The 15148-nt window shown below is 37.7% G+C and overlaps 1 protein-coding gene across 2 annotated transcripts in view; it reads left to right on the top strand.

Moving 5' to 3' along the window:
* Positions 1–14717, top strand: part of PPP1R1C (protein phosphatase 1 regulatory inhibitor subunit 1C) — a 124151-nt gene extending 109434 nt beyond the window's left edge. For both annotated transcript variants that reach the window (XM_047086072.1, XM_047086071.1), the window contains exon 5: positions 14629–14717. In XM_047086072.1, the coding sequence (XP_046942028.1) occupies positions 14629–14717 (89 nt within the window). The remainder of the gene's footprint in view (positions 1–14628) is intronic.
* The last annotated feature ends 431 nt before the right edge of the window (positions 14718–15148 follow it).

Genomic DNA, 15148 nt, shown 5'->3' with positions numbered 1-15148 from the left:
AAATACTTAGGATATAATATAATTAAACTGTTCATAATTATGACATTTACAAAAAAAGAATAATTCATGGCATAATCCAGGTACTATGATCTAATAATCAGATGTGTGTAAAGTTTTATGAGATTTTTTTTTAAATTATCACTAAATTTGTCAATAAATATATCTGTGATTATACAATCACATATATACATATGAACCCATTTGGAGATTATATCAATAGCCCAATTCATGCCAAGTGTTGCATAAGAGGTCCTAGGCAAATGACCCGTCTCACATTTTGTGTGTGAGGTGCTGCTCCCTTGTGTTAGTAAACTGGAAACTATTTCTAGTTAGTATATCAAACCAAAAATAAAAGTGCTGTCTATTCTCAATAATTTCATTTTATTTCTAAAAATCTTGTGATTACCTTATATTTTTCTTCAGAGTAGTTTCCATTATTTGAAGGAGAAATAAAAATAAATAACTAAGAAAAGTTTAAACAGATGAATGGACAGCAAATTTGGGGAACAAACTGAAATGCTTTGACATCATTTGGGGGGTGTGATAAGCCATAAACATACTTCAAGAGAATTCTTCCTCTCCAACTGCGGGTTTAAATGAAATTCAACATGGGGTTTTGAAAAAACATACATTAATTTTTATTAATAATCTTAGAAGATAATTATACATTTTTATAAATTGAATGAAATGTTTGTACACTGAAAATAAGATTGTTTACCTTTTTAAGAGAGAAATTTGCAAATTCAAAAGCCAAGATTTTATTTTATTTTTTTTTTAATTTTTTTTTTTCAACGTTTATTTATTTTTGGGACAGAGAGAGACAGAGCATGAACGGGGGAGGGGCAGAGAGAGAGGGAGACACAGAATCGGAAACAGGCTCCAGGCTCTGAGCCATCAGCCCAGAGCCCGACGCGGGGCTTGAACTCACGGACCGCGAGATCGTGACCTGGCTGAAGTCGGACGCTTAACCGACTGCGCCACCCAGGCGCCCCAAAGCCAAGATTTTAGAGTAATTGATTTATAATGTTCGAGAGAGTTGGGGGTTCCAGTTTTGGTAATGAAAAAAAAAAAATTCAGGTAAGTGTTGAGAAACTAAGGAAATGAGGTAAGTAAATGCTTTTTCCCCCTAGCTACTACATTTGAATATCATAAGGTAGAAATAACAGAATATTATCATTTTAAGCAAAAAAATGTATTAATTATTTTTCTTCGTCATGTAAACTATGTAAAATTGCTACTCCCTGTAGAACTTGAGTGTACAATTGCTCCTTTGCATCAAGTATGTTTAATAAAATCAATATTTAAGAAGACATAAGAAAAAAAATGGTATCAGTTTATCCGAGGAGAGTTTGCTAAAGATCTATGTAAAAGAAGAGATACTGTGATTTTACATCTGGGAGACAAGTGAAACAGACCAACTATAGGGCAGCAAATCAAAGAAGAAAGTAGGTCAGTGAGCCCCATGGCAATACAAAGAATTGCTGTTATTTAAAGGGATGGTCAGAGAGTTACACTGGCTATGAACCAGAATGGCTAACAGAACAATGGTAAATGAACAGAAAAGCAGGGTCAGAGCAAAACAGTTGCAAGGCTCTGAGTGTGAACTGCATGTCCTTGGGTCGGGCAGAGGATGAAACAGCAGAACAATCTCGTCATTCAGAAGCTTCCTGGCGGCCAGCAAGCTGCATAATGAGAAGCAAACTGAGCTGAGGCCCTCCACAGACAAAGTGGAGGAAAACAGCCTCAGGATATAGAGAGAACTGAGCAGAGTTTTGAGACTGGATGAGAACTATCAACTCATCAAGATTAGCACTTTCCAATAAAAGAAAATGTTAAGTAACAAGAGAAACACTGAGGAGACCAAAATAATTAAATCCATTTGTTGTAAAAGCCATATGCCCAATGGGATTAATTACCTGTGTTTGGTGATCAGAGCAACATTGTATACTGGGGAAAGTACCATTTCTTGTTTCCATCTTTAAGATTTACTACACATTTTCTTGAACTAGGTGGAATTTTAGAATAATAATTGCTAAGTGAGTCTGGACTGATAACCTAAAAAAGCATAGGAAACTGAGAAGAACAAAATAACTCCAGACCAAGAACACTCTACTTTTTCTATCATAGAAGATGTGACTTCAGTCGGTGGAAAAGAAGTTCATTCATCTGGGGAAAAAAAAAATTGGCTAGATTGAAAATTATTTAATCTTTGAATAGGAAATGTTTTTAATGAAAGTGCGATTGAAGTCAGTTCTTCACTTAAAATGAACTAAGCATCTATGATGTTAAGGCATTGTTCTAGGAGTGAAAAAATTAAGAATGATTGAAACAGGAAAATGAAGTATATCTTTCAGGAAATGTTGAAGCTTACTTAAGAAATGTGGTTAAAAGTTTTATGTGAAAGCCATCTTCATGGTTGTAAGTTTTGTGTCAGTTGTGTTTACTTGTCTAGGTTTAGGCATTAGGACTATAGAGAGTTGGGCTTTATATCAATTGTTCCGTCAGGTATAATGCTCTACTTTATCTCTGATAATTTTCCTTGCTTTGAAGTCTGTTTAGTCTGAAAGTGAAACCAAACCAAAGTGAGTTCGCTCCTTGGTGAGTTACAGATACACCAGGTGGAAATGTCGCACAAAGTAAACTTTATTTTTGCAGCAAATAAGGAGATCACAGGGAATAACTTTCAAAGCCGTGACTCCCTGAACAAGGGTGGATGGGTTCCTTTTATTTAGACTTAGGATAAATATTTAAAAGGGGGAGCCTTGTCACCATATATAGAGGCAGGCATAAGGTTGTGAAACATGCCTATATATACATTGTATGTTATGTAAATGAGGCTTATACTCCTCCTTGGGTGGAGATTTTAGTATTACAATGAGGTAAATGTAATTGTCGGATATTCTAGAGCTCACTCCATGGTCCATCTGTGCAGGGTTGAGGTGGGTTTACTGGTCTGAGTGGTCTGGGCCAACTGGAGGTCTTGTTAAGAGCAGTTGGTATCCCTCAAGGGGTGATTTCACTTTCCATTTGCTTGAGTTTAGAGACAAGCTGGGGAAAAAAGCTTAAGGAAAAGTGTGGGACAAAGGTGGAGGAGTACAAGCAGGAGTACAAAGGTCAGATCTGTGGGTCTAGCTGGTAAAAAAGTAATATAGCTATTCCTGCTTTCTTCGATTAATGTTAGCAAAATATATTTTCTCCACATGTTTATACTTTTAATCTGTATATGTCTTTTTATTTATTTATTTATTTATTTATTTATTTATTTATTTATTTATTTTTAAATGTTTATTTATTTTTGGGAGAGAGAGCATGCACACACACAAGCAGGGGAGGGGCAGAGAGAGAGACAGAGGATCCAAAGTGGACTCTGTGCTGCTCTGTGCTGAGAACAGTGAGCTTGATGTGGGGCTTGAACTCATGAACTGTGAGATCATGATCTGAGCTGAAGTCTGATGCTTAACTGTGACTGAGCCACCCAGGCACCTCACCTATTTAAAGTAAATTTCTTATAGACAATCTATAGTTGGGTCTTATATTAATAAATACCATGCTTTCTGTTTGTTACCCTTGTTCTTTGTCTCTATTTTTGTCTCCCACTCTTTTTTGCCTTTTGTAGTTTTAAAAAAATTTTTTTTAATGTTTTCATTTATTTTTGAGAGAGCACGAGTTGGGGAGGGGCAGAGAGAGAGGGAAACACAGAATCTGAAGCAGGCTCTGGGCTCTGAGCTGTCAGCACACAGCCCCACACAGGGCTCGAACTCATGGACCACAAGATCATGACCTGAGCCAAAGTTGGACACTTAACCAACTGAGCCACACAGGTGCCCCAGCCTTTTGTAGTTTTAATGGAGCATTTTGTATACTCCATTTTTTCTCCTTTCTTAGCCTATTAGGTATACTTTTTATTTTTATTTTTGTTTTTTATTTTTATTTTTTTAAGTTTACTTATTTTGAGAGAGAGAGAACATAAACGAGAGAGAGAGGCACACAGAGAGAACCCCAAGCAGGTTCCACACTGTCAGTGGAGAGCCTGATGCGGGGTTCGAACTCACAAACCATGAGATCATGACCTGAGCTGAAATCAAGAGTTGGACGCTTAACTGACTGAGCCACCCAGGCACCCCACTTATACTTTTTAAAAAAATTTTTAGTGGTTGCCCTACAATTTGCAGCATACATTTACAACTAATCCAAGACTACTTTCAAATAACACTATACTACTTCACAGATAGTATACCTTATAAAAATAATGCAGTAATCTTATTCCTCTCTCTTATACCTTAAATCATCATTGTCATTCATTTCACTTATATATAAGCAACATAAACATATATATAACATATATACATAAGCATATATAATTGAATACATTGTTGCTATTATTAATTTTGAACATCTGCTATTAAATCAATTAAGAATAAGAGAAGTTAAGGTTTTTTTACCTTCATTTATTCCTTCATTGATGCTCTACCTTTCTTTATGTAGATCATGTTGTTGATCTATATTATTTTCCTTCTATCCAAAGAATTTCTTTCAACATTTCTTGCAAGTCAGGTCTACTGGCAACAAATTTCACTCAATTTTTGTTTGTCTGAGAAAGTCATTATTTCTCCTTCATTTTTGAAGAATAATTTCAGAGTACAGAATTGTAGGTTGCTGGGTTTTTTTTCTGTCAACATTTTAAATATTACTCTTCACTCTCTTCTCTCTTGCATAGTTTCTGAGGAGCAGTTGGATGTGATTATTATCTCTGTTCCACTATGAGTAACATGTTTTTTTCCTCTGGCTTCTTTCAGGGTTTCTTTCTTTCTTTCTTTCTTTCTTTCTTTCTTTCTTCTTTCTTTTTTCTTTCTTCTTCTTCTTCTTCCTTCTTCTTTCTTCTTCCTCTTCCTCCTCCTCCTCTTCTTCTTCTTTCTTCTTCTTCTTTCTTCTTCTTCTTCTTCTTCTTCTTCTTCTTTTTCTTCTTCTTTCTTCCTCTCCCTCCTCTTCTTCTTCTTCTTCTTCTTCTTCTTCTTCTTCTTCTTCTTTCTTCTTCCTCTTCTTCTTCTTTTGTTTTGTTTGTTTTCCTGTGTTTTTCCTTTTTTTTCTTTATCTTTGATTTTATGTAGTTTGACTACTGTATTTGTAGGTGTAGTAATTTGGGCATTTATCCTGTGTTGGAATTCTCTGAGCTTCCTGGGTGTATGATTTGGTGTCTGACATTAATTAGAGAGAAATTCTCAAGTCATGTCTTTAAATATTGCCTCTATTTCTTTCTTTCTTTTTTTCTCATTCTGGTATTCCCATTATAAGTATGTTACACCTTTTGTAGTTGTCTCACAGTTCTTGAATTTTCTGTTTTGTATTTTTCTTTTTCTCTTTGCCTTTCAGTTTTGGAGTTTTCTATTGTCGTATCTTCAAGCTCAGACATTCTTTCCGCATCCATGTCCAGTCTGCTAATGAGCCTGCCAAAGACATTCTTTGTTTCTGTTACAGTGTTTTTGATCTCTAGTGTCTCTTTTTTTATTTTTCCTTAGAATTTCCATTTCTCTGCTTACATTATCCATCTGTTCTTTCAGGTTATCTACTTTTTCCATTAACATCCTTAGCATATTAATTATAGCTTAAAACACAGTTTCTGGTGTGATAATTCCAACATTACTATCATATCTGACTCTGGTTCTCATTTTATTCAGTCTCTTCAAACTGTGTTTTTTGCCTATAGAATGCCTTGTAATTTTTGTGGAAAGGTGAACATGATGTATTGGGTAAAAGGAACTGTGGCAAACAGACCTTCAGTAATGTGGTAGTGAGGGGCAGGGAGGAAGTGTTCTGTAGTCTATTAATAGATTTCAACCTTTTAGTGAGCCTGTGCCTCTGGACTTTAAACCTCGGTCTCCTTCCTCCCCACTTAGGTAGGACACGATGGCTGAAGGGAATGGAATTAGGTATTTCTCTCTGCTGCCCCCACCCCCAAGTATGTTAGTCTTTGATAACCCCAGAAGGTTAAGCTCTGGTAAAAACCTCTTAAGAGCAGACCTTGTTAAGAAGAACAGAATGCTCTGTTTTTGAAAATGGCCACTATTTGTCTTCCTTGTCAAAAGCAAGAGGATGGGGCACCTGGGTGGCTCATTCAGTTAAATGTCCAAATCTTGGTTTCAGCTCTGGTCATGATCTCATGGTTTGAGCCCTTGCCTTGGGCTCTGTGTTGACGGGAGCAGAGCCTTCTTGGGATTCTCTGCCCCCCACGGGCCCCCCCACCCTGTCTTTCTCCCTCTCTCTCACTCTCTCCCCCACTCATGCTGTCTCTGTCTCCCTCAAAAATAAATAAACATAAAACATTTTTAAAAAGCATGAGGAGATTTTTTTCTCTGCTTTTTATTGCAAGAATCTAGTAGAGCTCCAGGAGGTAAAATTCACAAAAAGGTGAGGGCCCTAAATGGCTGCGCTCCTGCCCCTGGAGTTTTTAATCTGTCCATCTTGTCCACAATGAGCCCTCAGCCATTCATCCAGTACAGCTCAGGTTTTCCTCCCTGGCAGTGCTTCCTGCATGGGTTTCTGCTCCTGTAAGTTGTGTTTTTCTGTATCCACCTTTCTGTGTTTCCATATTTTGGCAGTGGTTTGCTTTGTGTCCTTACTTCTCTAATGGTAGATCTAAGAGTTGTTGATTTTTTTTAGCTTGTTCAGCTTTTTACTTGTTACAATAGAGTGGTGACATCTAAGTCTAAACTCTTTATATCGTGGACCATAGAGTTATTCTTTGAAAATGCAGATCAGATCATGTTACTCTTCTACTCAAACAAACACAACAAAAATATCTGTTAGTAGCTTCATAGAATAACAGCCAAAATGCTCATAATATCCCCTACAAGGTCCTACATTTTCCTACATCGTCAGGCTCCTCCTCCCTGCCTGGATTCATCTGTCTGAGCTTACCTCCTACTGCTACCTCATTCCTGACACTCCAGGCTCATTGCTGTCCTTTGACCACAGCAGGCATGCTTGAGACAAAGCCTTTACAATTTTTGTTCCATTGCCTGGGACGGTCTTCTCCCACTTAGCTTCACAACTCACTCCTACCTTCTTTCAGTCCAGTCAGGGTCTTTTCTCCTTGTGAGGAAGCTCTGTTGTTGTCACAAGGTTTCTCAGTGAGATTAGAATCAGAGCCGGATGATTTGATTATGTTTGGGCATATATTGGCATCAGGCTATGGTAGCCTATAGTGATCATTGCTTCAACAGAAAAGTACCCCGCTTAGAAGACAGAGCCTTCTAAAATGCCAGCACAGGACATCCTCCTGTGGGCATTCTTAAAAAACACAGACAGCATTAGCTTCTGTGGCTGTAAATGCAACTCCCCTTTCATTATTTTATTTTTAGTGCTTTCAGGGCTAACCACTGACTCCTGCTGATTGATGCATTCTTTATTTTAGACATGCTATTGTGTTCAATCAATGGCAGTCAAGTCTTGCAAGCTAGGGAGCCATTCTGTCCCTTTCTAAAGTGAAATTGCTCAACACATTTAGCTCCATTATATGTAGGCTTAAAAATTTAACTCTATTTCTGAGTTCATAGGAAATGCATTAGCTTAGAATCAAAAAGGGGTATTAGAAGGGCACTTGACTGTAGAGGGCAAAAGAGACACTCAGGCTATCAAAGTGATTCTCATCCTAGGCTGAGTAGCAGGACTTTTGCAAAATTCTGGCCCCCACCTCACACTTACTGCAAAGATGTGAGCACTTTACATTTTAAGTAAGGCTAAACTGCTCCCCAAAGATATTATTTGAATTCACACTTCTAACAAACAGTCTGTAAGTATACCTCCTCCCCTATCTTCTTCTCTGTATTTACTGCTAAATCATTTACCTAGGGTTTACTCTTGGGCAACAGCTTTGGTAAAATACATCATAGTAAAATTACACATAAGACATATAATACTTACAAATAGTTATGAGTATCACATAAACATGCCACCCCGATTCCCATGTATGATGGAAAGAGAAGCATATTACATATTTATTCCTCTCCAGAAAAATGCTTCCCTATGTAATAGGGTGTCAAATGAAATGATCATGTGTTGATTTGCAGTTTATATTAACTGACCAGTCACCATTTCAGAACAGAGATTAACTATGCTGCATGTATGTAATTTATTTCAAATAAAGTAGAAAGAGATAGATTTAAGGTAAATTCAGGAGATGATATGCATTTAGCTGTGGAATGAAATCAATATGTCTCTTGATCTTTGTGACCCTAAGTGTATTACTGTATTAGCAGTGCATTATAAGTGAATGACAAGAAGATTAACAAAATACATGCAAAAGCATTTGGGGAAACAGCACATTTTCATCCTGAGGTATGTTGGGCCCTGCTATGCATATCATAGGTTACCTTACATTCCTTGAATATATCTAGTATGATTATTTTGATAAAATTTGAAGGGTCAATACACAAGGAACCATTAGAAAATCATCTTTCTAGGGCCACTAAAGACAGTCTTTTGAGATTTTCTGAAGTAGGCCTTCCGAAAATGAATGGCTGTTAATTGTATTTTGCAAATAGTTTTCATATATAGAACTCAGACTTGCTGTTTCCCTTACTCTATCCAGTGTATTCCTCAATAAATAGCTCTCCAGATTTATATATCCCAAGTTGGAAGCCTTTTTTCTCATAGCAGAACTCTCCAAATGTTTTATTTGTAGTACTGGTCCATAACACATATTCACAGGATTAACTTCATGTGTGTATACATCATCACCGTTTGACCTACATCCCCATCTAATCTGTAGTTGTGTCTCTCCCATGCTCAACACACAGTAGGGGCTTTATAACTTTATTATATTTAACTCATTTTGCTTGATGATTACTGTCTCATCTGCCAGACTAGACCATGATATATTTTTGTGTCTCCCAGAGTCCTGTATCAGGTTTGAGCATAGCAGAGAGAAAGGCTGTCTTTTTTGTAATATTCTGAACATTATTTGTAACTTGGTTCTGTTCTGGGAATGTTCCTGGGTGAGATTAAATTCTACACCTTTTTTATTCTAAATTCCATTAAAAACAGCCACAACAACAACAACAACAACAGACTGAACAGTTACATCTAACTCTATCAGCTATGTAAGGTCCTTTCAAGGAATGTGATAATGAAAAGGGCCTTGTGATCTTGTCCCTTTATTTTTCTTCAGTTTTTAACTTGGGAAAAGTCAATGACAGGGCAAGACTGAGTCTTGGTGACCCAGATGAAAAGACCCCAGTAGGATTTAGGGGCCAAGGTTTGTGTCTCAGATCAGCCAATGACTTCTGTGTGAATTTAAGCAAGTCACTTTGCCATCTGAAATTGTTCCTTCATCTTTAAACTAAAGGGATTAAACCTGGATTCATGCTCATAATTATTTGTGGGTCAGACTCCTCTGAGATTCTACTGAAAACCATGGGCCTTTTCCCCCCTAAAGCACAAATACGACTATAAATAGAATTCCAAGAGGGTCAGAGGCTCTGTAAAATCCACCCACATATTCCCTAGAGGACTTTAGAATGATTTTTAAGGTCTAAAGTATGTGGCTAAAATAAATAAATAAATAAATAAATAAATAAATAAATAAATAAAAATCCATTTGCTACTCTCAATGTGAATTAGTTTTAAAATGTGGATTTGGGCCATTTATGTCATTAGAAGTCATAATTATTTTTTTGTAACTTAAAGTACTCACAGCAGAGCAAATTTTTCAGTAGAAGAGATCTCTTTTATGGACTACTAGTGTCTCAAGGCCAGCGAGGATGTCTGTCCCTCCTGCTCCACAATTCCGGCCTCCTTCTATGAGTCTTCTCAGAGATAGACATTTACTCCTTCTATGACTCTTCTCAGAGATAGACATTTAGGTTAGACTTGAACCCACAGAGTGATGAGAGCTCACTCACATGTTTACTGCTGGACATACATAAAGAGTTTAGGATTTTCTTCTTTCTACTAAACTATAATCTGCCCCTACCCCATAAATGTCAGCTACTGATCCTATTTCTGCTCTCAGAAGCTACATAGATACATTTTAGTTCTTTTTCCAGTCTTTTAGGAATTCAAAGGCAGCCTCTTTTGTCCTCTCTTAATTTTCTGTGTGCCAGGCACTCCAGTTTCAGATACAATTGTTCTAGAAAAGTGATTTCATAAGACTACTTTTAATCTCAGTTAATAGAACTCTTGAAACAGAGAGCTCACAATTAGGCAGCATATTCCAGAAAAGGTCTGACAACCCACGGGTGGGAAGTAGTTCATTAAACTACTGATTGCTGTTAGGATGCTGTGCTGACACCACCAAGAGCCTGGTCCCTAAACAGGTGATTCTACTGAGTCATGTTGGAATTGTGGTCACCTTAAACCCCTAACTATAATCAATTGAAGCTGCCCTCATTCTGTATTTTTTAGAAGCAACATAATTTTATTTATTATTTTTGTTTTTGTTTATTTTTTGTTTTGTATTTTTTCTTCAATATATGCTTTTTAATTTAAGTTTATTTGTTTATTTTGAGAGAGACAAAGATAGCACAAATGGGGAAGGGACAAAGAGAGAGAGAAAGGGAGAGAGAGAATTCCAAGCAGGCTCCACCCTGCCTGCGTAGAGCCCAATGTGGGTTTCGAACCCATGAAGTTATGAGTCATGACCTGAGCTGAAACCAAGAGTTGGACACTTAACCGACTGAGCCACCCAGGTGCCCCTCTTTGTTTTTTTTAGTTTATCTTATTTTTATTTTGAGAGAGAGAAAGAGAACAGGCAAGCGGGGGAGGGGGATAGAGAGAGAGAATCCCAAGCAGGCTCCGTGGTGTCAGCACAGAGCCCAATGTGGGGCTCGAACTCATGAACTGTGAGATCATGACCTGAGCCAAAGTCAGAGGCTTAACTGACTGAGCCACACAGGTGCCCCAGAAGCAACCCCCAGAAGCAATGTAATCTTTCTAAAAATGAAACTCCCTGTTGACCTGAATCTTCCTCCCATCAGCCTGTTCCCAGCTCTTAGAAAGCTTCTGGAGTATTAGTTTTGTCTTTCATTATGCCATCTTTTCCTCTGTTATGTCGTCTACAGATGTAAATAATTAGCCTGCCTTCCATCACTCCAAATTAACTGGTAAACATATTGACCTGTGGCTTGCCAAATAGAAGCTTCCCTCTGTGGATTCATTATTCATAGTCCCTCACTCAGTCGCTTTACAATTTCATCCGACTCACATTTACTCACCTGATCTATAGACTGGAGAAGACCAGAGGGATTATATCCTCTTTGGGGCAACACTTATTTCCTTTCCTTTCCTTCTGTTACTCACCCTCTGTTTTCTTCATTCCTTCATGCGTTCGTACTGCATATTTTGGTCTTACATGGAGAAAAGAACCTCAGTTGTGTTTTGGGGGGTCGCTTTGCCTTCTGCCTGTGCTCAGGGCTGGCTGAGTCTGTGCGTGCTCCGGGAGACTCTTTGCCGCGCCGTGCCGAGTCTGCTGGTGCCGCCAAGGTGTTTAAATACGTGCTTATTAGCATTTGGCAGAGGAGGAGGCTCTGAGGACTTTTTAGCAAGTCCTCAGCCCAAGTTATTTTCTTCCACCTCTACAATGACCTTAATATTAAACGAAGGTTTAAAGAAAATGTAAGCACAAAGTATATGTGTGTTTGGGAATAGGAGGAGACAGTGGGGAGAAAGAAATTATTAGATAGTCCTCATGGACCTCACACTTTAATCTTAGTGTTACTGCATGGATAAGCAAACAATTGTTGCTGATAGGAGAAAAGATTCAAAGCACAAGTTAACCAACTATCTGTTATCCAAGGGAAAGATGACATGAATGTAAATTGCTTTGAGATCCAAAGAATGTGTCAGTTCTGTGGAGATGTTCGTATGTTATCAACTCCTGCCTCACCAAATCTTTCACCCAGAAATAGTTAATGTCACACCTGAAAAAAGGCTAAGAAAGGCATCTTCCAAGGTTTGCCCGAGTGATTTTACTTTTAAAAAAGCTTCCCATTATAACTTTGTGACCATTATTATAAAATAAATGTGGATCAGGATAAGCAAGTAGGTCTATACTCAAGTAAGGGAAGTGATTGACTAATGGTTTAGTAAGTTGGACTTTTTTGGTTACCGTATTTTTTTAATGTTTGAGCCCCTCATATAAACAAATCAATGTGTCCATTAAGCTATTAACCCTAATTTAAAGAAAGTAGTCTTGAACACAACTTTATTGCTCTGTAGTTACCTTGTGGATGAAAGGGATGAGCTCTGGAGGTAATAGAACCTTTCAAACTCAGAGAGGTACAGACATTTCAGCTCAGGGGACTAAGAGGTGGCTGAAAGATTACTGTTCTTTAATATTTCAGAGGAAATCCCAATATTGTCTGAGCCAGGTTAATAGGTACTGTAAATCTACAATAAATCTTAGAGAATGATAGGAAAATCTAGGTCAGCAACCAAAAAGCTAAAGGTGAAAATGAATTAGGGTCTCCTGACAATGAAACCTTATGCCTCATTCACTTATTCATCTATTCAGTAAATCAGTATATACTGCAGGAATATGATGTGTCATAACTTATCTTAAAACTACACTATCCTTGGGGCACCTGGGTGGCTCAGTCGGTTGAGCATCTGACTCTTGATTTGGCTCAGGTCATGACCTCATGGTTCATTAGTTCAAGCCCTGCACTGGGCTCTGCACTGACACTAGGGTCCAGCCTGCTTGGGATTCTCTCTCTACCTGCCCTCTCTCTGCCCCTCCCCCACTCATGCTTGCTTGCTCGCTCGCTCTTTTAATCAAAATAAATGAATAAACAGTAAAAAAAATATATATATACTACACTATCCTTACAACCTTGAACAAATCACATACTTTCTTCAAGTCTAAATTTTACCATCCAGGTATCGTCATGGAGTTGTGAGGTTTAGTGACTCAGGTATATAAGACTCTAGCAGAGTAACTGATAGGATGCTGATTGAAAGAACTCTCTTCCCTTCTTAACATTTAGACCTCTTCATCCCACCCTGTAATTTGTAATAATATGAAATAAGTTCCATTTGTTAATAATAAGTGTCTCTCTTTCTTCAGTTTTGGGTCAACAGGAATTGTGAGTGATCTGTGTTTACAGATGAAATTAAAGTATTTAAATATTATTACAACTGATCAAATATTTTTGCAAGAAAATCCACCAAGCCCAAGGATGTCATTCTTTGCCAAACAGCACACTGGGGCTTGCTGACTACAGTGCATGCAAATCTACACTTTTTTTTTGAGTTTCTTTGTTTCATAGGAAACAAGAGCAAGGACTTCCTTTCACTTACCAATTCTAACTGGAATATTTTTCAGTAATACTTAGAAAAATCTCATAAACCAATTTTCTAAAATATGCAAGATGTATAAAATTTTTCATTTTAAGTATCAATGCATGAAGTGTCAGCTATTATGTGTTAACAGAACAGATCCAAGTGAAATGAAAGGTAATTTTGTAGATTGACTATGGTTGTGGTAATTGCCTTCTGGTTAATACTCAAAATTTGGATTAATTTGAAATTATGAAAGAAAAACATGCCAAGACATATGCCAAGTTGTTTATTAATTAACTATATCAGTCATTTATTCCATCAGTATTAACGAGCACCAACTATTTGCCAGGCATCGTGCCTGGGACCCCAAACTGAAACTACATAATTCTGACATCAAGAAGTTTGCTCTAATGAGAAAGATATGTAAACAAATCACTTCTATAAGGTAATTGATACAAGAGAAAATGATCCAAGAGCAGTAGTGAAATATAAGGAAGATCTAGCCAAGTCCGCTTGGAAAATAAGAGGAGCCTTCACAGAAGAGGCAGGCTGAGGCGGAGGCATGAGTGGGAGATTATCAGGTGGGTGAGTGGGAAGAAGCTCTTTGGCAGTGAGAACAGAGCGAGAAGAGCTGGGAGGCTTGAGGGAGCCTGGAGTGATCAGGGAATGTGGAAGAGATTAGTGTTGCTAACTCCTAACTCCTAAATTACTGTGAAAGGGGAAGCTAGAAGGGCTGGGAAGGAATGAGTCCACATAGGTAGGGAGAGGCTGGATCATATAAGCCTGTGTACCTTGAGAGGGGTGCCAGTGTTTTGCCTCTCTGTGGGCTGTGGGGGAAGTTACTGAAGAATTTTGTGTACAGATTTTTTGTAATAAAAGGAGTATATTCTGATTCCTAAAGGAGACTAACAATATTGTGATTCTTTTGTTGTTTACAGGGTACAGAAACGGCACACACATCCCTTTTGTTCCTAGGGGTTTCTTCAATGGTTCTCATTGTACTAGATTTCAGGGATGCCAAAAGAAATATTTGAACTAAATGATATATGAAAATTACAATAAGAGTCTGTGAGTGGATTTTTAGTTAACAGGTTTTTAATAGGCTGTGATGCAATTCTTCATGGAGAAGATATAATTACAAAGGGAGCCTGTCTCGAATGGAAATTTGGCTGGGTGTGTTTTTATTTCTCAGTGAATTAAAAGGTTTACATAGGGTTACATTATTGAAATTCTTGGAGAAAACACATATACACCAGAGAATACTTTCCACTCATTTTCTTCACCTCTTGCAGCAAAGCAGTGAACCTGTTAGAAATAAATTTCACTTAAATAGAGAATTTTTTATAATTTCAGGAGTTAAGCATCTGAAGGGCCAGAATGAATCAGCATTCCCTGAAGAAGAAGAAGGTGTAAACGAAAGAGAGGAGCAGTGGGACCATTAATTACGGGTCTGCAGCAAGAAGGCTTCTTGGGAATAACTGAACTATTAACTTTTCTGAATATCGTATGGAAGGCCACTCCTTGACTTCCAGAAGCATTCTCCACCTCTTCTCTCCACACTCATACAGTAGTAATACACCTCCTGGGAAGCTGTCCCTGATTGAACTTTAGAACTAAGTACAGATTGTTCGATATTACATCCAATTAAAGAATAAACATTTATTTTATGGTGATTTTTCCTTTTAATGACATTTGCATACATGTGAGTGTTCTAACTTTAATACTGCCCAGCTTAATCCCTGATGTCCTACTGAAGCGGTTTGCCTTCTAAGGTCAAATGTAAATAGCTTCACTTTAAAGAGTAAAAAATAAACGCTAAATACATTTAGACATGACTGTGTGTCTGGGTTTAACTTACAGAAGAATGTTTAAC

Source organism: Lynx rufus, unplaced genomic scaffold, assembly GCF_022079265.1.
Source record: "Lynx rufus isolate CCGP_SWC_20201006 ecotype Redwood Valley unplaced genomic scaffold, mLynRuf1.p SCAF_2, whole genome shotgun sequence".
Taxonomy (NCBI): Eukaryota; Metazoa; Chordata; class Mammalia; order Carnivora; family Felidae; genus Lynx; species Lynx rufus.
This window is presented reverse-complemented; position numbering and strand designations above follow the sequence as displayed.